The sequence below is a fragment of the Falco naumanni genome, chromosome Z (genome assembly GCF_017639655.2).
Source record: "Falco naumanni isolate bFalNau1 chromosome Z, bFalNau1.pat, whole genome shotgun sequence".
In the NCBI taxonomy this organism is placed as follows: Eukaryota; Metazoa; Chordata; class Aves; order Falconiformes; family Falconidae; genus Falco; species Falco naumanni.
The window spans coordinates 43,332,227-43,357,541 of NC_054080.1; the positions used below are offsets into that span (position 1 = coordinate 43,332,227).

Consider the following 25,315-nt stretch of genomic DNA (forward strand, 5'->3'; position numbering starts at 1 on the left):
TGAATTACAGTCATTGCTTTCACTTTTTAAATTATTGTATAAAACCCAAATCTTTTGCAAAACCCAAAACCTTGTTAGAGTTCTGTTCCTGTCCTTGTATAAATATAACGAAATAAATTTAATTTTAAGATTTACAAGATACAGCTGATTCGTTTTCTGTTTAATTAGTTTGAAATAAAATCTGGAAGAATAGCTGGTCTGATGCATTGTCATATATGCTTCTTTATAGTAACTGGTTTTGGACTGTTTTGGTGGGGTTTTGTTTTGGTTTTTTTCTTGCTGCTTAAGCTGTCTGCATAGAATCCTGACCCTGCTGAAGTAGTGGCAAAGTTCTTAACAGACCTATGAATCATCTTGCATTTAAATGGAATGGTTCAAGTTCAGTTACTGAATGCATACAATTACCACAGATGAGTTGTTAGAAGTAGTTACCACTGTTTGCCATTATAGGAAATGGGAATTGCAAAGGAAGAGGGACTTCCTTTTCTTTATCTTAGTCATTGCTCTGTTTATATATTTTTAGATCACTTTCAAGAAATGTGCTACTTGACAATTTTTCTTCAAAATTTATTGGCACCCCACTGCCCTGAGAGAAAAGTAATAGCTCTTACATCTCTACTAGTAAATAAATGAGTGTGCCTGGGAGTGTTCCTGGGTACTGAAATCAATCCACCTGGCACAACACATCTGTGCAGTCTGACTGCATGCACATCCCATTTTGGGAACAGTCTCTGAACCATTCTAGCTGCCTGGGAATTGTTCAGAAAGTGCTAGTTAGAACAGGCCAAATCTGCGCCAAGAAATGGTCTAATAACAGTAGCAGAGCCAGCTGAATTATGGTATCTAGGAAGTAGCAGTGATACGACGAAGATGAGGAAAACTGTCCACAAGTCCAGCTTAAATAGCTGAAGTGTCTCTTCCTAACCTTGAAAGTTACACACTAAAATTCCCCTTTAGTTAATATTTTTTACAAAGCTTGCTACTATTCCCAGAGTTTCCCCCTTTCCCAGCTTATATATAATTTCCCTTTCTTTCCTTTGATTTTTCTAAAGCATGGAAAATTAAATTCAAACTTCATCAACTTTACTAGGATTCTGCATTTAATAGTTGTTTCTGGTTTTCCAAAAGTAAAGCTGCCCTAGCCCTTACAATGATGTGATGTGCAGGTCTCTGCCTATACAACCCATAAACATATTTTTAAAGATACATGAAAGAATATAAGGTTAATTTTTATTTTGTTTGTGGGTATCAGGGTGCACCTGCTGGTCAGCTTTTGTTAGGTCTGTCTGGAATGTGTGAAGCTCAGTTTCTGCACAAATGTCACTTTGGATGCAATTAAAAACCTCTGCAGTAGCTGCAAAAGGTAAGTGCTGTCTTTCCAGAAAAATATATCCTTCAGTCTTTGGCAGCTGCAGCATTTCCTGTCAGTTCATCATAACTTATTGCAAATATGAAAGCATTATTATTCTCATTAAATACAAAATATATTTTAAAAGCCATTCACAACTAACTTCTAAAATGCAACCAGTCTGTCTTACCCTTACAGGTATTTATCTGCACTACAGATGTTGGAATCGTGCTATAGTAATTCATAACGTCTATTGTTAAATTATTTAATTTTACAGGTTGTACACCACTTTTTCAAAATTACAGCTCTCAAGGTCAGAATATTTTACAGCGTTATGATGTAGATACTTTAAGCAGTATCTCTAATACTATATAGTACAGAAATCCATGAGCAAATTTGTTTAGAAAAGACTATATTTTATTTAAATGCCATGATTTTAAAAAAGTTTATCATCAAAGTAAGAATTATTCTAAACATCTTTGATACTGTTGCAGTGAATCATATAACAAATAGTTGGTTAATTAAGAGCAAAACTTTTTCTGTTGTTCTGGATTGCTTGTGAACAGTTACTCTTCCCCCCTCTCTCCAAATCCATTTATTCAAAATTATCCACCAGATCATCTTAGTTTTACTTTGACAGTTATCATTTAATGATGACTATTTGAAACTAGATCTGTCTTAATTTCTGCTGAAGACAGTCATATGATATACTTTTCCTCCCTGATCAAATAAGCAAATGTGATGGCACATTTGTGTTAACCCCCCCCCCCCCCCCCCCCCCCCCCCCCCCGCAGGAGTCAGCAGAGCACATTACGTTAATTGTCAAATAGCTATAAAGTGGTATGAAATATAATATGAATATATCTAAAAGGTTTTAGCCCCATGGTGTAGTCATCTAAAGCACTTAGACCTTATCACAGCTAAAGCCTAACAATGCAGCTGAATGAGTAGCAGTTCTTTGGGTTTCAGAAGTCATGTGCCTTAGGAGGATCAACCTTTTTGTATTTACTTGAAGTTTACTAATACATGAACATCAGCACACTCACTTTGTTAAAGATTTGTGAGCGAAACTGATACATGACAATTTGTGGAAGAAGTTTCACTGTAGAACAATAACAACACACTGTAAAGAGTTATATTTGTAGTCTTCTCTAGTTATGTAAATGTTGAAGATCTGCAAGATAATGCACATATCTAGAGGGTATAGTAAGTCTGTTAATGGATTTGGGCTCATAAGAACATAATTTTTTTCTTTATGTTTTGGAGACAGGTGGGAGGGAACCTAGTTTTAATGACCTTTTAGAGAAGAGAACATCCGATAGAATTAATCTTTTTTTTTTTTTTCCTTCTGATCTTATACTGTGTTGCTGAGATTAACTGTCTTTTCTGTAATTGTATGATGAGAAAAGAGGATCTCTTAAATTGGTAGAAACTCTGGCAGATGTTTTTTCAAGTCTTTTTTCTAAGACTCTGAGAAGATCTCTCTGCCTTTCAATATTAACAAGAACAGTATTTTATTTCACATTCTAGAAGAATTAGTGTGGCTTTTTAACTTCGTGGGTTTTTTATTGGTTGTTTTACTTTTCAGCTCTGAGTCATGTAACCTTTAATCTCCTTTGGTTTAAAAAACCCAGGAATTTCCTTTAACACTTTCCTATTTAGAAGATTCTTGAGGGATGCTTCACTACACATTTCTTCTTGTCCAGCTCTCCATTTTTTTATTGCAATATTGTTTGGTCGTACATTTTAATAAATAATTATTTAATGTTTTTGAATGCACTTATTTTACTTCTCACATGACAGAGGCTTAAGTGGAGAAAGGTCAAATTAGTTGTGTTCCCATTTATTCAGCATTTAAATTTGAACTATTTTGAAAGTACTATATACTCAGGAAGTAAATTCTAATAAGATTATAATCTCAAATGTTATTCTGACCTTTTATAAATAAAAAGGCCTACATGAGCCAGTTTTCTACCCTAGTAAAAACACCATAACTGTTCTCTGGCACTGAGGTCAGTGGGCATGGCAGTGTCCACTTCATTGTTATTAAATTGGATTTACCTTCCAAAATGGGGTGACCACATTAAAACTGACTTACCCTACCTCCTAAACAGTGTTCTTTAGGCCACAGAAATAATTTGGGAGATGCTAGTATTCCAGCATCCAATGCTGGGGGATTGCTCTAAATAATGTAACAGTGCAGGTGGTTGAGTTTCAATGCCTTTGCCTGAGATCTGGCACTTTTGAAATTATTAGTTGTAGTCAAAGGGACTAAGAGACACCTTTCAAACCTGCTTCCAATGGGGCATTGACAAGTTCTGTTTTCCCCAGGAAAATTGCTCAAAAGCCTGAAGTTGTGAGCATGTGCAATAGCCCTGTGGGCACTGAGCAGCTCAACAGCCAAAATCTTGGAATCCAGAAATGAGACATTCTTCCCTCATTCTTTAAAGACCTGCTCTGATGTCAATATGCAGAGTTTGCCTAACATAAACAGGAGAAGGTTTCACATGATGAAACAGTCACAGCCACTTTTGCCCAAGATAAAACAGAAGGAAGTATTGATTACATCTGTCTTCGTTATAGAGCAACCTGAAAGTAAGAGCACTACACAAAATCTTGGGAGATGGATTCAGTCTTCCTTTCTGTCTGAACAGTTTCAGATATTTCTTGTTCAATACAAGAAACCCTGTCCTTTAAACTGTCATTACAGTTGTTCAAGTGACTGATTAGATACCATTTAGCCAGAATCTGTGAACATAATATAAGATTTTTCAGACCAGACAGAGAGAAATGGGGGATGGATCAGTGATCAACTAGCGTAGGGAAATCTGGTGTCCAGCATCTGCTCCAAAGACCGTTTTGTCTAGTTATAAGGCACTGTAAAACACAGGTACTTGGAGCAGTGGCTTTAAGTAGCTGGATGCTCATCAACTCCATCACTGTCCCCACTAATTTTGTGGTTAGGATACTTGAATGAGGAAAAAGATAGGTAACATTAATTTACTTTAGGCAGGGCAGTGAATTAAACTTGATTCTCCTGCTTCTGGGGAAATGTTCCAACACACTGAGCGAGAAAGGGAGGTAGGAAGAGGGTGAAACAGTGATCTTCCTGTCTGCAGGGAAAACCTGGACCTCACTGTATCATTGAAAGAGCTTTGACACCAGTCAAAGCTAATCCTAACTGGAAGGCGCTATGTCTGTTTGACCAAACACTGTTCACCTCTATCTTGAAAAGAACACATCAATCCTCTGTCTTATGCATTGCTTATTGTTAACTAGATTTGCACATAGGAATTGCATTTTGAGATGGCCATTTCTTTAAGAACAGAGAAGGTTCATCAGTAGTTGTAATTTGCTTTTGACTATTAGAATTGGAAAAGGTATCAAACATAACGAAGGCTTATGTACCTACTAGCTTGTATATCTTTCAGTTAATAAAGATGCTACCTTAAACTAGAAAGCATATTTTCCTTCTCTCTTTAGAATATTTTTTCCATTACGGCACTACCAGTGGCTCTTTTCATGGCTTCTGTGGGAAACCTAGGAGCCTGATCAATATGGATTTCACCATCTGTGACCATGCATGAAGGAGTATATAGCTCATGATGAAATTCAAACGCTTAATAATGAGCAATGTGTAACAATTTAATGCAATAAATGACTTGTCCATCAACATATTATTTCTCTGTGCACAGAAGATAACTGTTTTTCTTCTCAGTTCTTTTCATGAATGGACTCAGAGAATTTTGCTTTAGATTAACTTTTTTACAGCTATGGAGAAAGAAACAATAAGAAATTAAGCAGTGATCTGGTGTTCCTTCCACAGAACAACACAGTTACTTCTTGTTGTAGCAATCCAGCCTTACCACAAGAAAATAATGCAAAATGGATCTAGCAGCTTGGATTTCTTTGAGCCTAATGGGACTGAAAAGACAAGGGAAGGAAAGCCTCTGTTTTCTAGGGTGGTTGTGGAACTTTGCATGTCAGCCTCATTTGCCCTTCTGGTTTTGAGTAAGTGTTACTTCGATACCTGAAGGTGGAATTTAGGCTTTGGTGACTTTTGCATATCACTCAGCCAATTCTGCATTTGTATTCTTGTCATTAAAAATCACAGTATTTGTTAGGATTCCTAACAAACACCTTAAAAATAGGACTGAATAAAAAATTGATGAAAATATGATGAAAAACATTTCCTGTAAAAAATGAAATTTACAAGTATTTATTGGTAGCTGCTTATGTTATTCAAAACCATTACAGATTTTTAGAATTAGCAACATGACAGCATGTCTTTACAACAGTCTTTTTCTTATTTCTGGGGTTGGAATATGGTTGCTAGAGCAGCATGAGGATGACTGCTAATGCCTTCAAACTAGTTCCAGCAGGCATTATTGGTCATTTCAGCATCATGCTGGCTATTTTGTTGATCACACAGACATGTTTTTAAAAAGGATGTCAAATGTCCATAACTCCTTTGCCGCCAATACTTAACAATTTCTGTAAAAGCACCTTGGTTACTTCACTATTCTTTTATTAATGTTCCATTTTCTCTGTTGCAGGCTGAAGATGCTTCATCTGAACGGTTTCCACTTCAGCCATGGTCTGGAGTCCATTAAAGAAATCAATGAAACCGTAAAAGTCTTTCATAACCTCACTGCTAACATTTCAGTTGAATGAAAAATTTGGTGTATCCTGAGACACGTTTTTGGCTTTTAAATGTATCTCTGCTTTGACAAAGAGCTTTTATGTCACTTTGTGTCTCATTTTTTTATAAAGTGAAAGCATAAAATTATGGGTTTTTTTGCAATATTATGCAAGTTTCTTTATTTCTTTGCTTTGGACTCAGTTTTAAAGATATAGGTTATGCCTTTTCCCCTTCAGAGGTTATAAAGATGTAATATATTGGAGAAGTACAGTCTACATAGATGCCTGTTAAAACACATTACCCTTAGTTTTTAACTGAAGAGAGTAAGAGTGAGTCACATTCAGAAGCACTACAAATTATACAGCAGGGAATGAAAGTATGTAGCAACGATCTATATGCCAGACTTGGCATTTAAGTATGTGCACCTATCCTATATGCTTCATACAAGGTGCATGCCTGGACATAACTGAGTGAACAGCTGAAAATGCCATCAAAGTCACAAAAAAGTGCAAATGAAGGCACAGTAGAGAAAGGCAGGGAAGGGAAATGGAGGGGGGAAGGACCACTACCATGGCCCATCTGCTGGAGACCTCCCAGAGCCACTCCACTCTGCATGCCACCCTCTCACCATGTCCTTCACCTGCCTGCTTCCCTTCCTGATGGTAGGGGGAGGGCGAGGTTCATAAACAGGTACAGGTACAAAAGGAAGAGATGGAGCTCCAGATTGGGATTGTGATGTTTTGAGATATACGGCGGCTTGCAGAGGTGGTAAAGTTTGTGTCAGTGAGTGGAGAAATTGAGGTAGGTTTAATTAATTAGTTTTCACGTTGCTGTGGCCAGTACTATACATGTGTGTAATATTGACTGTTTTCAATAAGATGTTTCTATATTACTGGTCAATTCTATCTTACTTTCCAAGTAAACTGCACAATTTGTGCTAAATTTGTTAAACTGTCCAAATGTAAAACAGACAAAGGTGAATAAGAGAGTTATTGCAACCATAGGGGAATCCATTCACATTCTTAATTGTATGTAATATTGGGAAGATTAGTTAACATATGCAATGTATTAACTATATTAACTATAGGAAATAGATACTCTGTCTTCAGAGTAAGGTCTGAATAGTGTGCATTAAATTGTAAATAATGCCTAAGGCCACATACAATAATAAGGAGAAACAAACTACTGAACAATTCTTCCAGTTTATGTTCTATTTCTTAACTTCAAAATACTTGGTATTCCAAGCAAAAGTCTTCCTTTAGCATGTATGTAAGAGTCCTAAAACAGTATATAGAGAGGTATAGGAAGAAGGCTGCTATTTCAGGCATGGGATCTGCCTGGAGCACACCATTCCAACTTCTCTGCGCTTTTGCACAGTTCTGCAAAACTACTCTGAGACCACATGTATTCAAATAGTATTTAAAAGTTCTGTAGCTTATCCCACTAGCCAGCTCAGCTTCTCTGCTCCTGTGCGTCCTGGGGCAATGCACAGTCTTGATGTCATGTGGTGCCACACATAACCTGTCTCTTCTCATCGATCAGCTCCATTTAACCTCTGCCGCTGTAACAACATCAAAACCCACCTTTTCCCACTTAGTATAATAGGACACTTTAGTAGTGATACAATTAATCTCTTCTTGTTCCTGTGTTCTCTTAGGCCTCCTTGAAGTTCAGGAGCATGATTTTGCGCTCTGTTCTGCTTCTGCAGCTGAGCAGGTACTCTGGCCAGCTTGTCTGTTTCATGGCACAGGGAAGTAAAACAGAAAAACTGAAAATTGCACGTGGGGTCTATCAGTATCTGTAGTTTTGGTATCTTACTTAGGAATTTAGAACTTCTCCACACTACTAGACCACAGAAACAGTGCTTTGGTTTTATTAATTTAGAGCTGCATTTGAAGGGACAGGTCCTTCTAAGAATGGGCATAATTTCAGATAGAAATTTCAGAACAAACCACCGTTTTGCCATTGCCTGCTGGCAATCCTGCCCTGATGACTCACTCTTAGGTCTCATAAAATAAATGCTCTTTTATTTATCTCTCTGCTGTTTTGTTGGGACCATTTGACTGAACCATGGCCTGCCAAGCAAACACTGGTTGCATGGCATTGTGTAACACTGCAGGCATCATCTCTTTTGCAGGATGTACCTATGGCACGGCAGTGCTAAATGACACACTATACCTCAAGCCAGTGCCTGAGATGTGCATGACAAAACTCCTGTAACAGTGGAAATAAGGGAGATACCAAAGAGGATACACAAGGGACTACCTGCATATAAAAGCAGAAATATGGCCTGTCTAGGCACTGCATTGGAAAATATTGCAAGACTTTTATATGGCTGGATTCAAAACTGAATATTAATGTGAAGATTTCCATTTGTTTTCAATCTTCCTTATTATTTACTTGTATCACATATAAACTTTTCAAAGAAAATAAAGATTCAGACCTTTGCAGCAGGATGGTCAAACCCCAAGCCATATTAAAACAGGATTGAATAGAAAAGTTTGTGAAAAGTTGATGTTAAATCTCAGAAAAAAATAAAAGATGTGTGCTGTATGTTCAAAGCCTATGCCCTCTGCTTAGCAGTCAAAAGTAGCCACTGCCGCAAGAGAGACACACAACAGAGTGAAAAAGAGAGTGGGCAGGATAAGGATTATTGACAAACATAAATTCACAAACCTGCAGCCACAAGAGCAAATAAGAAGGTGACCACATTTGATTTGAGTGGGAACTCCCTGCTGGTCTTGTGAGACACATTCAGCCCTGGATGAGGGTCTTCCAAGTTCAGCTCAGGAGCTTGTCCATACTGAAAGCCAAATGTCCTCACTCATCTGAACAGAGAGCTGGTGTATGTAAGCAAGACAAGTTTGTTCCTTTTGATTGCTTCATCAGTGCCATAAGGGCTTCACGATACTCTTTGGGTACAAAAAATTGGTGGGCAAATGAGAAACCATGGAACAGAAAAAACACTTTTGTTAAATTAACTCTGCTTTACAAATACACTGGTTTCTGCTAGACTCAGAACATGAAGATGATACCACTTTCCTACTCTTAGTAGTTCTACAATTGTGTAATAGAAATGTAGTGACAAGAATGTGTAAAATAATAAATGGAAGTCCTTCAGATATCTGATATTTTAAAGCTAGAATTTATATTCCAAATTTCTTAACAGCTATACTTCTCTAGAATAAGATGGAATATTTCAGGAAAAAAATTATTGACTAGATTGTTGGCAGGATTATAGACTGAGTCTGTCTAAGCCTGAAAGGACAGCAATCAAAAACTGTAAAATAATGATAATTTCCTTTGAGGGCATTCCACACCTTTTAGGCAGAGGAGTATTTTAGAGCTCCCATTTTCAGTATGTGATTTATTCTGAGGAGAGGTCAGCTGCACTACCTGTGCTTTGCTGGATCACGTACTTAGCCCTGGGCTATGTTTCTGTCAATAAGGAAACACTGTTTTGATAGTTGGATTTGTATTCTGTTTAACTCTAGCACAGCTTTGGTATACATAATTTACATTTGCAGTTAGACATAAACAAGAATAAGTGCAGGGAAGTGGAAAAAAAAAAAAAAAAAGTTAAACCTTAACTGCTTCCAGTGAAGTTTGGGTTAGGTGTCCAACTCCTGTCTATATATATATATTATATAGAGAGCACTGAAAATCTGGCTCCTTTGGTTATTGATTTCAATGTAGCTTTCACATTTTCGGTTTAAACCGGTATTTTTACAATGTAAATTCTAAATTACTAGTGATGGGACAGCAGTGAGCGCGTACTCGGCAACATATAACTCCAAGATTACTCGTAGTCAGCAAGAATTAATTTAGTGAAACTTTGGGTCATCCTGGGATCTTTGTCGTCCGTGAACGTAACGAGTATTTTTGTTGTGCCGGACAACAGAGATGAGGTTTAACGCCTTACGGTGGCCGCACAGCGCTGGGGCTGCCCCCGCGCGCTGCAGGGGGCGGTACGCGCCTGCAACCTGCGCTGCGCCGAGGCCCGCGCTGGGCTGCGGGGCGCCGGGGGACACCCTGCCCGGCGGCGGGGCGGCGGCGCAGCCCGGGGCAGGGGGCCGGCACCTGCCGGCGCCGGGTCGGGGCCCTCCTGCTGCCTCCCGGGGGCGCGGCGGGCCGGCCCCTGTGCCGCGGGCCGCCCGGCACGGCCCGGCGCCTGCCACGGCCGAGAGCCGCCACCTGCGGCCCGCCCCTCGCCTCCCGGCCGCGCCCGGCCCCGCGGGGCGCCGGGGCGGAGTAGGGCCCATCCCACCCCGCCGAGCCGGCGGCGCAGCTGTGCCCGAGCCACGTTCCGTCCCGTCCCGGCAGCGGGCAGAGCACCCGCGCCCCGGCCCCGGCCGATGGATCGCGAGGCGGCGGGGGACGAGCTGTCCCGCTTGCGCGCCCTCTTCTTGGCCTGCGACGCCAGCGGCTCGGGCCGCATCGAGCGGGAGGACTTCGCGGCGCTCTGCGCCGAGCTGCGGGTGCGGCCGGCCGAGGCCGAGGCCATCTTCCAGCGGCTCGACAGCGACCGCGACGGGGCCATCACCTTCCCGGAGTTCGCCCGTGGCTTCCGCGGCGCCTCCCGGCGGCGGCCCGGCGGCGGCGGCGAGTCGGGGGGCGAGGAGGAGGAGGCGGCGGCGGCGTGGGCTGCCGCGGGGCTGGAGCAGCCGTGGAGGGACTTCGAGGTGCGGCTCGGGGACGAGGCGAGGTACATCCCCAGGTGAGGCTCGGGCCCGCCGGCGCCACCGCTTGCACCCGCGCCGACCCCGGCGCGGCGGCGGTGGGAGCGGGGCCGCGGCCGCAGGGGACCGGGGCTGACCCTGCCGGCGCCCAGCCGCCCCCGCTGCCCCCCGGAGGCGGAGCGGCGTCCTGGCTGCAGCTTGCTGCCGGCGCTCATGCAATGTCGGAGTTCAGCCGGACCCCTCGCTCGCTGAACTTAACTTGCGGGTGTACGGGGCCGTCCCCACAGCTCCTTCCCGGTTTTGGGGGTTTCCAGCTCTTTTTCCAGGGTGCAGCCGCTTGCTCGCTTCCTCAGCGCGGCCGTGCCGGGGAGCCACCCACGTGGGAAAAGTCCGGCCGGTGGGACCCACGGGACGCCAAGTGTGGCCAGTTCCGTGAATGACACTTTTGCTGCCCGCCTGCAGCTCTCGTGCACCCTTGTCCTCCTTTTCCTGGCGGAGGCAGACCAAGCCACCCCTCTGCCCGCAGGTTAGCCGTGTGCCGAGGCTCGGCTCCGGGCGGAGGAGCTGGCCGAGCCCGTGGGGGTCTTTGCCCTTCCAGTCAGCGGGGTGAAGAGAACTGATGGCAGCTTGGTTTGGGATGGAACCGGATTACCACGGGTCTGTCAGTACCGAGCTGGTTCCAGTTCACAGAGGCACATTTTGGTCGTTTGGAATAATCTATGCAAAGATTACTGATAGCACTAAAGGTTCTCTAAATCGATATGAAAATGTTGGCCATAAAAAGTACAGAGTGATTCTGCTTCGTGTAGAAGTTGTAACTTAAGATAGAAAACAAACAATCCGAGTTTAAGGGCTTGGGAGCTAACTGAGAGGCTGTTGATAAAACCTCATACGTGAGTATATCCAGAGAGACTGTGTAAAGTTGCAGCCGATCCTGGCTATGAGGTATACGGAAGCTAATAAAGAGCACACTAGTTTTGGTGTGATTTTTGTAACAATTGAGTTGAACGTGCAATATGTTGTTTTACAAGAGCATGTATTAAATCTTTGGCAAATTGTTATCACACCAGTCTCCGTATAGTGCACCTTCAGTTCTTATTTACCCCAATAATCTGGTTCTAGCCACTTTGAAAAAATGAGTTCAGATTGTGAGATGAAAAGTTTCTTCAGAGAAATTTTCAGTTACTCAACCTGCTACTCATGCACAACTGGATTAAACTGTTCTTTTCTCTTTGGGCTGGAAGGATAAGAAACATTGGTTAGTCTTACTGGATTGCTCCATTTCAGGCATATCAGTAACTTCATGCAGGTCTCTCTTACCTAGTTCATGACGCCTTCCTTGCTACATACTTGCTTCCTAGAGGAAGAGAACAACAAAAGTGCTGTTTGAAAACTTGCAGAAGCAATTAGTAACTTAACCTAAACCTAACAGAAACTCAACAGGAGATGGAAAAAACCTGACTCATAAAGAGTAGTGGCTTGTGAAAGCATCCTTTTGGTAATAAGCCTATCTCAGTATCTTGGTTTACTATGTTGTAGCAGCAGTTTGATATAGTCCAGTTGTTTGTCTAAGAGGGTGGTAGGAAGGAATGGAAATAGCTTTCATTGGCTTGACAGTGCAGACGTGTCCTTTAGTTTTGTTAAATTCATTATGACACAATGTCATTTGATGAATTTCTTATGTATAAAAATTGCAAACAGACCTAGATTTTGATAGCTAAATACATGTGTATCAGGTGGGCAGTAACTTGATGTAAATGCTTCCTATTCATGTTCAGCTTTATAAATAGCTTTGAACATCCTTTGTAGTTGGCTGTATTTATTAGGTGTGTGCCAACGTCAGCTGAAGAACAGTGTGCCCTTTGTTTTCTTGTTCTTTTTCCTGTCCTGAAGTGCTAGTAGCAGATCTGTGTTAAAGCTAAACTTTTTTCCATTTGTGGCCCGCATGTCTTTTTGTTGAAATGTATGTGTAAGTTTTCTTTCATGTGAGTTGTCCCACTGAAATTATTAGGACCACTTGTGTAAGTAATGAATTTATTGTAATTGTTTGAGGAGTCTGGGCATAGGAGAGTTTTTAAGCAACAGAATGTAGCAAAGCCATGTAAAGTACAAGCTGGTACTTCAAAAAAGTTGTGTGTCTTTTTATTTAAGTTGTTTTAATTTTTTTTTAGTTGCTTATCAGTTAAGGTGTTTTTTTTTTTTTTTTTTTTTCCAGGAAAGGCAGTACTTTTGAAAAACAGATTTAGTTTGGAACATACCTGCATCTTCAATACTCTAAAACAGTTGGTTTATTACTTTTTATATGTTTGCTGTAACATTGGCATTGAAAACCATGAGGAAAGGATTACAAAGAAGAAACTCCTCAAACGTAGATAAATGGAGTTTGTTGTCCATATTTTTAATCTCGATCCTGTGTGCTTTTTATCTCAATCATTTTGGGGTCCAGTCCCTCAAAACGCTATACCTTCTGACCCCCGTCTAGCAAAACACTGGCACATGTGCTTTGATGCTATTGTGATTTATATAGTGAGAAACAAGGCATTATCAGGTGGAAGTAGCGAGCTAAAACCAGGGCTGAAGTCAGGAGAAAATGACTCAGTAAACGCCTGTGGTCTCTATCATTCCTGGGCATGATGGAGCACCCATGGAAGCCAAGGGGAAATTTTTCACTGATACCAATACACACGGTTCAGCCTCTGTGTTTCTGTGACTGAGTCTCAATAACGGGGTGTGAACACAGTAACAGATCAATGTCCTGACCCAGTCCTCAATGTAGTAGCAGACATGAGATGCCACATTGTTTACTGCCAGGTACTGCCTTGTTCCAGATACTAAAATAAGCATATGCTACAGTAAGCATATTTTGAATTTAATTAGTTTTAAAAAACATAGTGTTACTATGGGATGGATCCTGCCTCTCTGTAGTTTGGTGTATCAGCTGTACAGTTCGGTTAGCTTACACTTTAAATCATCCGAGTCTGTACTGGAGCTGTGGCTGTATTTGTTACAGGTAAACAGGAAGAGTAACATCAGAGAGTTTTTTTTCAGCCTTGCTCCTTCCCTCTCCATTTGAACAGATTTTTGGGACTGAATTCAGTTAGATCTCATGGTAAGGTGGTCACTGTGTCTTAGTCTTTTTGCTCACTGGGCAATTGTGCCTGTAACACAAAACAAATGGGAGCTCTTTCCAGGTTGATGACCTAATGTGTGAAGTCAGATTTTAGTGGAATTGTGTGGAGGGTTTGTTTTCTTTTGGGGGGCATGCATTTCATTTGAAAGGCAGATAACTTTCTGTGTTGTTGTATTCAGTCAGGTATAATGAGTAATTAAACACAAAAGGTTGAATACCTTTGGTTTATATCTATTGAATTGGCAACTGGAGTATACCTGTGTAAGCCATGGGAGATCTGCTTTACTGAGAACTCAGGCATGCTAGTTAGTTTGTTCTGCTAAGAAGTATTTGCAATGGTACAGGAGTAAACAAAAAAAGTTAAGAAACTTACTGATTTGGTGCTCTAGGCATTGAGAGCTCCTGTACCGTCTGCATTGGAAGGGTTTACCCCTTGGCTGTGTTACTGGGTGTTGCGTTCTTTTTTAGTATGTGGCCAAACTCAGATCTCTTTGGATTTCAGTGGTAAGATTGGAAGGTTCCCTCCACATGTGTGTGGGAAAGCCTCCTAATGGCAATGCTTTTCTGTTCCTTAGCTTGAACAGGCAATGATCCAACATCCACTGACAAGAGAAAACCTGTATTTATGAATGCTACAACAGTTATCTGTGTCTGTAAATTACAAGCAAAAAACTTCGCAGAAAACAGATTTTGAAATTTTAATGTCAAAGTCCTTCAAGCAGAAAAAACAAAAACTTGGGACTGTGTGTGCTGTGTCCATTCATGTGTAGTGTGGGATCACTCTGGGGTAAACTGAGTCTCTTTGAACCCTGCCAGGCAATTTTTTGTGTGATGTTTGGCAGATTGGATAATCTGATTGGAAAATGAAGTAAATTAGATTGAGAACAAATGGGGGGATGAAACTGGAGGAGAAAGTTTGTATCCCTATTTTGAGTTAAATTCTTATGCTTCTGAGGGTCCTCAATACTTCATTGCTTTGCTTTTTAGTTTTGGAGTCTGACTTACCTGTGTGCCTTGTACTTGGGGCCAAGCTGACTGTTCATTGGACTCCAATTTCGGTGCTGCCAGACTATGAGATTTTATGCATCATGCAATTCCAAGGTCTCATAATGTGATTATGGTAACAGTTCAGGCTCAGTCATGTCATCTGGAGCTGTATAGAAAATGTGGATCTGGGGGACATGATAGAATGAGAAGAGTGCTGTTTTTAACATGAGCTACTTAAAATGTGAAGACAGGTGATGCTCCTGGGGTATACTGCCATGCTACAGCAAAGGAGAAGGGTTTTGCTGCATAAAAAAAATGTCCAAACCTGTTGTACTCTTGCTGTCATAAGCTAGGATGGATTTTTACCAAAGTCAATACAGAGCACAGCATCACGCTGTGTTAGTGGTTTACTTACTTCCAAGAGATGATGAGCCATGATACCAGCACTGGAGAGATTTCCTTGGAAGCTGAAGCATGTTCCCTGGAGAGGGGATGAAGGCAAATGCTGAGGAAAAACAAATGCCAGGTCCCCCTTTGTCACAGTGTTGGAGAGGGGATCTCTGCTGTGAGAATTGTGTCTTTTGATACATCACATGACAGGGGTTAGACAAATGTGCTCTGCTGGAGGTTATGATGGATGCCTTTCTGTGAGCTGGGAGACTTTCTGAGCTACCTTAGATTTTACTGCTCTTTTGTTTTTTTTTGCTTTAATGAGAACATCTGTGCTAGATAACTTAAGCACTGTAGCATTTATTTTCCTGGTATTTTCATGTCACATGATCATTTGTCATAAGGTATCATTTGGAGCATTCTCCTTTTCCACAGACTTCATTTTTTCCTCCCTGTCCCACAGTCTTTTCCACCTCTGCTCCACTGGCTCCAAATCACACCTCTCTCTTTAGGAAGGGAACTGTACTTATTCGTTGGAAACATTAAAAATCCTTTCCCTGGGAATCAGCCCTTGCCTAGGCTCTCTCATCTGGGCATTGCAGATCTGTTCTTCTTTCAATGCAGCCTGTTTCTGAAGGGACAGATACAGAAAAAGAAAAGGTAGTATTAAAGAAACCCATCGTGCTTCAGGTTGAGGCACACCTTGAATTTTACACCGTATTAAGATTTAGTGTAATCTATTTTTCCTCAATGCATTTAATCTAGGAGAAAGTGTTAGACACTCAGCTGTGACCAAAGTACGTCCTTTCCACTTTGAAACAGATTTGGTCGATCTTCTCCGGTGGCTGATATGATGGAAAATCCAATGTGCCTGCTTTTCAATAAAAGGTTTTTCTCTGTCTCTTGGTGGCATACATGGGCTATTGGTCTTACACTCTGTCCATGTAAGGACAGTGATCAGATGCATAATGCTTCTCTTGCTTTGACCACCCAGCTCAGACCTTCCCATCTTGGACCACCTTATACTTTGTCCCTTCATGCCTGTACCAGAACAGAGCAGCAAGAAGTCTTGAGAGTAAAGCTCACCTACACTGGGAAGATACTATTAGAACAGTGTTGTAAAACTCAGGAACTGGGAGTATATTATCAGCATGAAAACAAATTTTAAGCATAGTGATGGTTATCTTTGCTTTTACCTGCACCTACAAAATACATACGGTATTTTTCCAGAGCTTGAAAGACTTCTGGGTCAAGAAAACAAAGAGAAAGTGTTTGGGGACCTTAAGTCTGTAGGTAAGAACATGGATAACAAAGAAGATAGAAGTGAAGACAAAGGTCACTAATTGGTAAGGGATAGTGTTGAGAAAGATATGGATGTATGCAGAAGGACCTACAAAACCTTTCTGGCTGGTGAATGCTTTGGTCTGGTTTTCTTGCCTTTCAAGACAACCCTTGTCTAGCTAAGCCTGACATCCCACGTGCAGCTCCCACCTAAGTGAGCTTTTTACTTTGTTTTGCTGCTTTGTGCTCCCCAGAGTGCTCTGCACAGGAGGCCCTGAAATAGTGCTGGTCAACTGGTTAGTCTCCACCTTCCTAAAGCAGACCCAAGTAAACATACACAAAATAGCAATGGAAGAAACACTGAATCTTCACCAAGTGAATGAGGACAAGTGGTATTATAGCATCACTGACATCTTTGATTTCTTCCAGTTTTCCACTGGCTTATTGCACTTCGTACATCTTTGGTGGAAAACTCTACTGAAAATACTACCCTTGGGGTCAGACTAAGGGGCCCATGTAACATAACATTCTCTCTCTGGCAGGTACGTAGGGAACATGTAAGATACTGAGCAACTGTAGAGTTATTCTTTGATAAATTCTGTCAACTCCCTCTGAGCTGCATTCAGAGTGTGGATCATTAGGCAAATGGTCACTGTACATTCAGCAAACAAAAATAGTGCTGTGAATTGTTATGAAGCAGCATAGTTCTGTGGGTTAAATGAAATATGCCACTTGATATAATCTAAGTGTCTGTTATCTCTAATCCCAATGTTGGTTTTTTTCTTTTCTTTTTTAACACCCCCCCAGCCCCCTCACCCCTCTTCTTGTATTCGACCATGGTACTTTAAATCTATCATACTACAAATTGTGTTATCATCAGGGCAGTTTTATTTTTGTTCTGTAATTCTCTCAGGAACTCTCTGAAACTATGTGTATACAGTAACTTTGCTTAAGTTAACTTGTGAAGTGCAAATATTGACTAATTACACTTACTAATTGTACAGACAGCTTACATTATAAAACCTTGGAGATGAGGTAGGATAAAGCCAGAACAGTACTTGGCCAGAATACTATATTTGTTTGGATTCTAGTGTTTTGTCTGTACTTTGTAGAAGCAGCAGAAAGGCATGTATGGTAGATAGGGTAACCATAGTGCCAGATGGTCCCAAGGGACAGTTTCTTTCATATCCTATATAAAAAAATGCTCTTTCTATGCATTAGTTTTTGTCAATGCCTACAGTTGTGTTAGCGTGGAGCTTAAAGGGGTGCAGCTAAATCCATTTAAAAGCGATTTTAAGGAAGACCAGTTTTAAATGGCAAACCTGAGCATTTCTGATTCATTTTGCTGAAACTGAAGCAGGAGCATTCTAGTTACCTTTTTGTCCAGAAAAAGGACAGAGTATTCAGAGTTCAGGAGTAAGCTTGGTGAAATCCATTTGTGAAACCTTTCTTGATAAGTAATTTTGAGTAACTAATGAATTTGCAGAAAGAAATAGAACGGGAGACAAACAAACAAATTGGGCAATATTCACTGAAATTAATCTATCCTGCTGCAGTAGTGTCACTGATACTTAACAAAGCATGTGAAAACCGAGGAGTGATTAAAAATATGGAAAGAGACAATTCAGAACAATTCCCCTCATAATCATGAAATAGTTATGGCATGTTCATATAGAGTGTATATAGTTACATCCTTCTAAAATACTGTGTATCTATAAAATACTATCACTGTGCTTGCTGCTAATTCATCACGGATACTTGGAGTGATTAAATCAATGGCAGTCTTCCCAATTAATGAAAGTATATTGCAAAGGCATAAGTGATTAAGCTGAGTCCCATCAATTTTGTGGCATGCCTTTTATTTCTCCTCTGTTTTTTTTGTTGCTGCAGTAGTTGTTGAGTCATGTTTTTAATTAAGATTTCCTGTAAAGTTGCCATAGGAGCACTCAGGTGTCACTGAGAATTTCAGTGGCTGATTATAATCTAAAAAAACCTTCCAGGCCCTTTCCAGAATCCTGCACAACTGTGGTTGTGTGGGTATAGTTTTGCTTCTTAAGCCTAAGTACTGACTAATAAAACTGGGTCACTGAGATATTTTGAATCCATCTGGATGGTAGCTGGTCACTGGACTAAGGAGGAATAATAAATACGAACAGGCTTTTTTGTATCACAGAGGGAGAATACACTCACAATAACTACATTGTGCTTCTGACTACTGCAGCTTAAAGCAGACTTAGCTGTATGGCAGAGGTTCAGCAGAGATACTGATTTCTATTTTCAGTTCTGGTATGTCTATTTGCATACACTTAGAAAAGAAGCTGCAAGAGGGAGTGGCTGTAGCATTATTGTAAAGAGAATGAAAGTTGCAGAAATACATTACGATATTTCATTGCAAACGTCTTCTGCTCCTGGCAAAAAATACAGTAAGGAAAGGCCAGACTAATTGATTTTCTAATCCTATCAGCATAAGATACTGTATCTTCAGTTTTGCTACTTCTGTAATAATCTGTATGGTAGGAAGCCGCTGGTGTTAACATTATAAATGTGCTATTTTTGAACACAGGATTTGTAGTATAGTTTGAAGTTTGTAGTGTCATGGATATAGCTTGATTTGATTTAAAGGCGGCATCTGATTAATCCTGCACAAGATAGGGTGAGAAAGAGTGAGTACCAATATAACCCTATAACAGGGGTCCTCAAACTACGGCCCGCGGGCCAGATACGGCCCCCCAAGGTCCTCAATCCGGCCCCCGGTATTTACAGACCCCCCTGCCCCCTCCCCCCGCCGGGGGTTGGGGGGGAAACCAAGCAGCCGCAGATGGCTGCCTGCCACTGCATCCGCGCGCCGGCCCCCTGGTTAAAAAGTTTGAGGACCCCTGCCCTATAATTTTATGAAAAAGTTATGTAGGTCCTTAAAGATCCAGTGTGACTTTTTTGGAAGAGAATCAGGAGAACATTTGCTCATATAACGAATATTTTATGTTAGTATCAAGTAACAAGTAATTTTCCTACTGTTTGCTTGCTTTCTAGGGAACAAGGTTATTACTAAGCATCTTGTTAGTGAAATTTAAAGGAAAAATAAAGTTTCAGAACACAGATTTCATGTGTGTATTTCATAGTTCTAAAAATCATATATGTTGAGCTAGTTTGTGCTGAATTTATCTGCCTTGGAAGATTGGTAAACTGTCCATCTCACTGTGTCTAGTGCCATTTCTATTTTACATGTGACTTATTTAAAGGACATTGTGTGTATTCACACTGTTTGAAGAGGTGACATTCTTCAGCAGCTAATTCTGGGTATGCACAGTATTTATGTCTATCTAAAATTTGAAATAATCTGGAATAGTTTATTGGCTGTTTTGGTGAGCAGTTTGCAGCTCTGAAGGACAACTGCTGAAGTGCTAGGAATTTATGAAATGCAGCATAGGTTACCAGCTATCGAAAATAAATAGAATTTCAAATGAAGAGACTACATTTTGTAATGTCTGAAGTACAGCCAGGCTCTAGCTTCAAGCCTACCCAACATTAATGGAAGTGTGGTAGGGATTCTGTAAATGGTAACACCTTGAGATACTGAATTTGTTGTTTGTCTGTCTGTGTGTCCTTGGAAGTCAGTGTTTAAGTTCTACAAATCTGCTGTATCCATCTGTTGAATCCAAACCTCAGACTTACTTTGCGATATATGGTACTATCAAAACTGTTCCAAAAATCTGTTGTGCAGTAAACCCTTTCATGCAGAAATCTCACATTTGTGTGTTGTAATAGTACAGAGTGAAAGGAAGGCAGTTTTTAAGTGTACAATCTTATTTTTACTTTTTGTTTTTTCCTAGTTTTAAATTTCTGATGGTGCTGATAATGTCAGTGTTGTTCTAGTGCAAAATTACTGCTAAGGAAAATGTCCTTAACAGTTTTTAAAATGTGAATTATTAGTTGAGTAAACATACATTTGGGGAGTTCTTTAATGATATACTGTTTATACACAGTTTGTAGCATCTGATGACCAGGTAAGGCTGTGCATTATTGTGACTATTCACAAACCTTGACATTACTCTTGTCTTAAAACATGTTTTGAAAAAGAAATTGTGTGCATACACTGGAAAATATTCAGAGCACTACATTAACTTTAACTTAACTTCTGGAAACACTGAATATAGCTAAACCATTAGTCTTGTAAAGGAAGCCCTTTGCAAGACAGAAACATGTAGGTATCCAGAAATGCCCCTGGCATCGATAAATCTATATTTCTTTGTGCTGCTGTTATGTTTCTGTATATTGAAATGGATTTCAGCATTTCAGCTGGAAACAGACCTTACAGTGTCTTGAAATACTTCAGTTGATTAAAATGGGAATCTGAGCTATAGTAACAATTACGATACTATTGTAAATAAAACAAGTTATACCTTTGGTCGGGAAATCGCATAGAAGGAGCAGAGTGCTGCAGTACTGATAATCATAGTTGTGGAATTGCTTCAAGTGGGAAAAAATGCACAGAGTATATACTGATTGTTGATACCGTGCCCATGGTGAAGGTAATAAGTAGCACTGCCTCCACAGAAGATAGGAAAACATCAGCTAACAAACAAGGAGGGTCATTAAATTGGAGTTTAAGCTTTCCTTTAACAACAAAAAGAGGTCATGTATTCGTCATATGTTAGATATGGTTTAGACTAGAACTTGCAAAACGTTATTTTTGTTTGTATTTCTGCCATTGATACGCTGTATTTCCCTCTTACTGGCCTGTTCCTCCACCTTTCTAGACCTTCTCTTCCCTTTTCCTTTTTTTCTGTTTAATTTTTAAGTTCTTGAATACCTCGTGTTCTGGTATATAGTCTATGTGGCAATCAGCTTCAGTTTTCCTTGGGACTGCTAAATTCTGTTGTGGAATTTTCTCTGGTATATTGTTATGGTAATCCAGGTATTGGAACCTAGCTGTCACATAATGCAAAGGGTTGCATGGCATTACTAGTGGTATGACCAGAAATCAGTGCTTTTTATGTAGTAACCTGTGTAATAATGCTTTGATGCATATGCTGTTCTTTGTTTTAGTGTCTTGTCAAGATTCTTTGCTTTGACAATTAAAACTGTATACAGCCTATGTAAATTTCCAGATCAAATGGAAACTGGAATATACTATGCCTCTATTGGGGCAGCTTTTAAGAAGCAGTATACATTTCAGGATTTCAGGAGGGTTTTTAATAACTAAAGGATCTACAGAAACTTTTTTTTTTTCTTTCTGCTGTACAAGATACAGCTGTTATCTTTCATGTGAGAATCATATACAGGATTTACTTCTTAAAACAATGAACTTTTTGGGGTATAAAGCAGGGCTGGCATTATGAAGAGTACAGTTGTCTGGACCAGAATAATTTGTCTTAAACCGAAGAGCTGTACTCTCATTTTCCCCTACAGCTGTGCCCCTGCCATGCACTGATACAAGAGAGGTAAATACTGCTAGAAGTCCAACAGCTGAGGGAACATTAAACCTTTTTTTCATGAAGGAGGTATGATCACCTCCCTCTGCCCCCTTTAAACAACCTTTATAACGTAGGTTGTTGATATTCATACCCATTTTCATTTCTTATGAAGTTGTAAACTTTTTCACAAGTTACGATTAACATTAGAGCCACCAACAAACTTGATATGCATTATAAGTTGGTCCAGCGGCATGCTTTTCAATACACCATGAACAGAAGTACAAAAATTTACTTGAGTTAAAAAGTTTCTTCAGCAGCAGCTAAAGTAGAGAAGCAGGAGGGGTAAACATAATTTAGAATTGTTCCAAGTGAGTGCATTAAAATGGTATCTCTCTTTTCAGACAAGAGCAGGTCAGTGTTCTGTATCAGAACATACACATAGTGGAACCAAGATTGATCCAGCCATATGAACATGTCATTAAGAACTTCATTCGAGAGATCAAACTTCAAAGCACAGAGATGGAAACTTTGGCCAGTGCGGTAAAAAGGTATAGTGAGTCATGTTTCTGTTTCAGTTATGCAGTTACTTTTTCTCTATCACACTTTGTTGGATTAAACTACTGGGAGTTAATGCCAAAATATGTCATGTGGAGTATTTCCATAAACTGAGTTCAGCATGCACATGTCAGCATGCACGCACATGTGCATAAGCACATACAGCAGCTTTTAAATGGTTCCCTGATCATATTTTGGGTAAGTCCTGGACCAAGTTTTTGCAGGCTGTATTGTTATGTTTAGTGTCTTAAAACATTTTGACTCCTCTTCCTTTGCTGTAGCTTTGAGTTTTAGCATTATACTTTCATTTTAGAAACGATATGTTTCCTTCTTCAGCTTCAAGGGATGTATTTACCTATTGTAACTACTTGTCATTTGCAATCTCACATCATCACTGTGAAAACCAAACAGATTAGCTCAGGACAGAGATCTTGTATGTGTGGGTAATTCTAGTTGCTGTAGTTATTCTTTTGAAGTCTCTTCATGGGATAACCAGAGGGGCCTTTTATCTCTGTAACTTAATTTTAAAAATGGAGACATGATGTATTTCATACTAATCATTGGCTGTCAGCTGCTATTTAAAATCTAATTTCCCCGTATCTTCAAATTAGTTTGATTTTGGTTCCCAACCATACCAGTTTCAAGGTCTGGGCGATGTTAAACTGTGTCCTTGTCTGTCTGTCTAATTTGTTTCAGCTGAGGTAGGCAGATGTGTTTTAGATGTTTCTGTCAAGTCAGAGGGCAGCTCCTGAGAGAATATTTACTTTTAAATTGTAGAGCTCAGGATACAGCAGCAGTTCAGCTCAGTGAGCTGGAGGAAGAGATGGAACAACGGATACAGGCTGCAGAGCATAAAGTTAAAAAGGAAGTGAGTATTTTATATTTACAGAATTTCATAATTACCAAACTCTCAGCAGTCTTAAGCAGGATTGATGGCCAGGTGTGTTTTTGATCCTGATGGGCTGAATCAAAGCTGATGAAGGCAGGGCCTGGATGAAAACAACCTATCCATGAGACTTAAAATGTATTAATGCTTTCTCGAAGAGAAATGGCTGCTCAGATTTAATAAACTAAAAAAAAAAAAAGAAAAAAGAAAAAAAAGGTTTTGTTTTTTTTTTTTTTGAGAGAATATGCTGGCCTAGATGGATTTATTTCTGAGACCAGTATTGGAAATGGATGTGGAGAAGATGACCTTTCACCATAAACAAATGGAATCTGGTTCGTTTAGCAGATGAATTTCTGTAGAAATTAATGCTTAGATAATTTCTTCCTAATTTGTATATCTGCCTGGATTGGTGATCTTTCTTTCTCCCATGCTGATCCTGCAACTATAATTTGAAGAGTTATAGACATAAGAGAGTGTAATTGTGATGACAGTGTGTGGCGGCCTGGACCTCCCAAAGTTGATGGTAAATTCTGTTTCAATGTGCTCAAATTTTAGACATTCTTTCAACTGGCTTGTAGTCTTGACAGGAAGGTATAAGAATTTCTTCCCTTTACCCATTCAAAGGTTTATTAGAACCACATGTGGCTATGTAATTCTCAGCAGAAAGCAGTACAGTAAAATCACCCTGTGTTCTTTGCTTTGTGTTGAACTGTTACTAAATAAATGCACATAAGAAAAGCCTAACTTTATAGTGTGCATAAGAATAACAGTTTGTGAAAGTGTTCTAATGTGGACATGAGGAATGCACCAATTAAAACATACTATGGGAATAATTATTGCTTTGTAGGACACCCAATATACTAAATGTCTGTATATTTGGTATGGGTTCTTTCACCAAAGCATCTGCAGCTTCAGAAGCAACAAAGTGCAGTCTGTGAACTTGCTGATTTTAAGTAGTTCACAATAATTGATCTGTGAAGGTAAACAGTATTCTGATAGATTTTGTTCAAACAGCATCTTTTTCTAGACAAGAGAAACACTCCTACAAAACCAAAACCTCAATTTTTTTTCCTAGAAACAAAACATAATGACATAAAAATGTTAAAGATATCACCCCAGCAAAAAAAGCGTGTTATAATATCTTTCAGTAATGATAATGGAACTCTCAGTAGAGATAAACTTCTGATTTCCAAAGAGGTTAAGTGTTTATGTTTAGAAAACAAATACATTTGTTCTGGAAAACTTCTGTTCTGAAAAAAGCCCTGAAGACTCTTTTTCACTACTCTAAAAAGATGACTCAGGTGTGTGTATTTGCCCAGTGGGAGAAGATCCACAGGTAGGGGCTAGCATTATGTAAAACACATCTGCTATGTATGAGCCTCACCTAGTCTGTGTTTCTCATTCTAAAAATTCCTCAATTGTCACCGAGGGTGGATTGCCATTTCACTGTTCACGCCTAGCTTTAGATATGAAAAGTGGGCTGTAACTTGTTTCTTACAGTGCTCTTTTCATGTTCAGTCCTAAATGTTCCCTGTAGCTCATAGCTCCACATACTCCACCTCCTAAAACGCCCTGAGAGTAAATGTAAGATATTTACTTTGTGGGATTGTACTAAGCCATTAACCTTACTGCCTGTACTCAAAGGGATTGTTTGTCAGAGTGATCTCACTCATACCACCTTGACACCTGTCTCTGCATGATAGTATCTGCAGGTTGAGCCTATCCTGTATTTTGTTTCTTCAAGGGAAACAAATAGTTACCAAACAATACTTAGGAGTCCTAGATAGGTGCCAACAGTAAGACTATCCAGCTTAAACTGATTACTTTATCTTTTTAACACACGGATGTCAGCATCACCTACAGGAAAGCACTGAATTCTGATCAAAGTCCACCTCTGTCTTTTGTGTGAAAACTCAACCTGTCTTATTGGCACCATGTATTATTGATGCATTCTGGTTTCTTGTGTTGTGAAACTGCACTGAAGTCTCTGGGGAGTGACTGGA

General features: G+C 40.1%; 1 protein-coding gene across 1 annotated transcript in view; it reads left to right on the forward strand.

Annotated features, from left to right (window-relative positions):
* The first annotated feature begins 10,275 nt into the window (after positions 1-10,275).
* Positions 10,276-25,315, forward strand: part of RASEF (RAS and EF-hand domain containing) — a 36,240-nt gene continuing 21,200 nt past the window's right edge. The window contains exons 1-3 of the mRNA XM_040580776.1: positions 10,276-10,707; positions 22,273-22,419; positions 23,204-23,294. Of these exons, the coding sequence (XP_040436710.1) occupies positions 10,346-10,707; positions 22,273-22,419; positions 23,204-23,294 (600 nt within the window). The 5' untranslated portion in view covers positions 10,276-10,345. The remainder of the gene's footprint in view (positions 10,708-22,272; positions 22,420-23,203; positions 23,295-25,315) is intronic.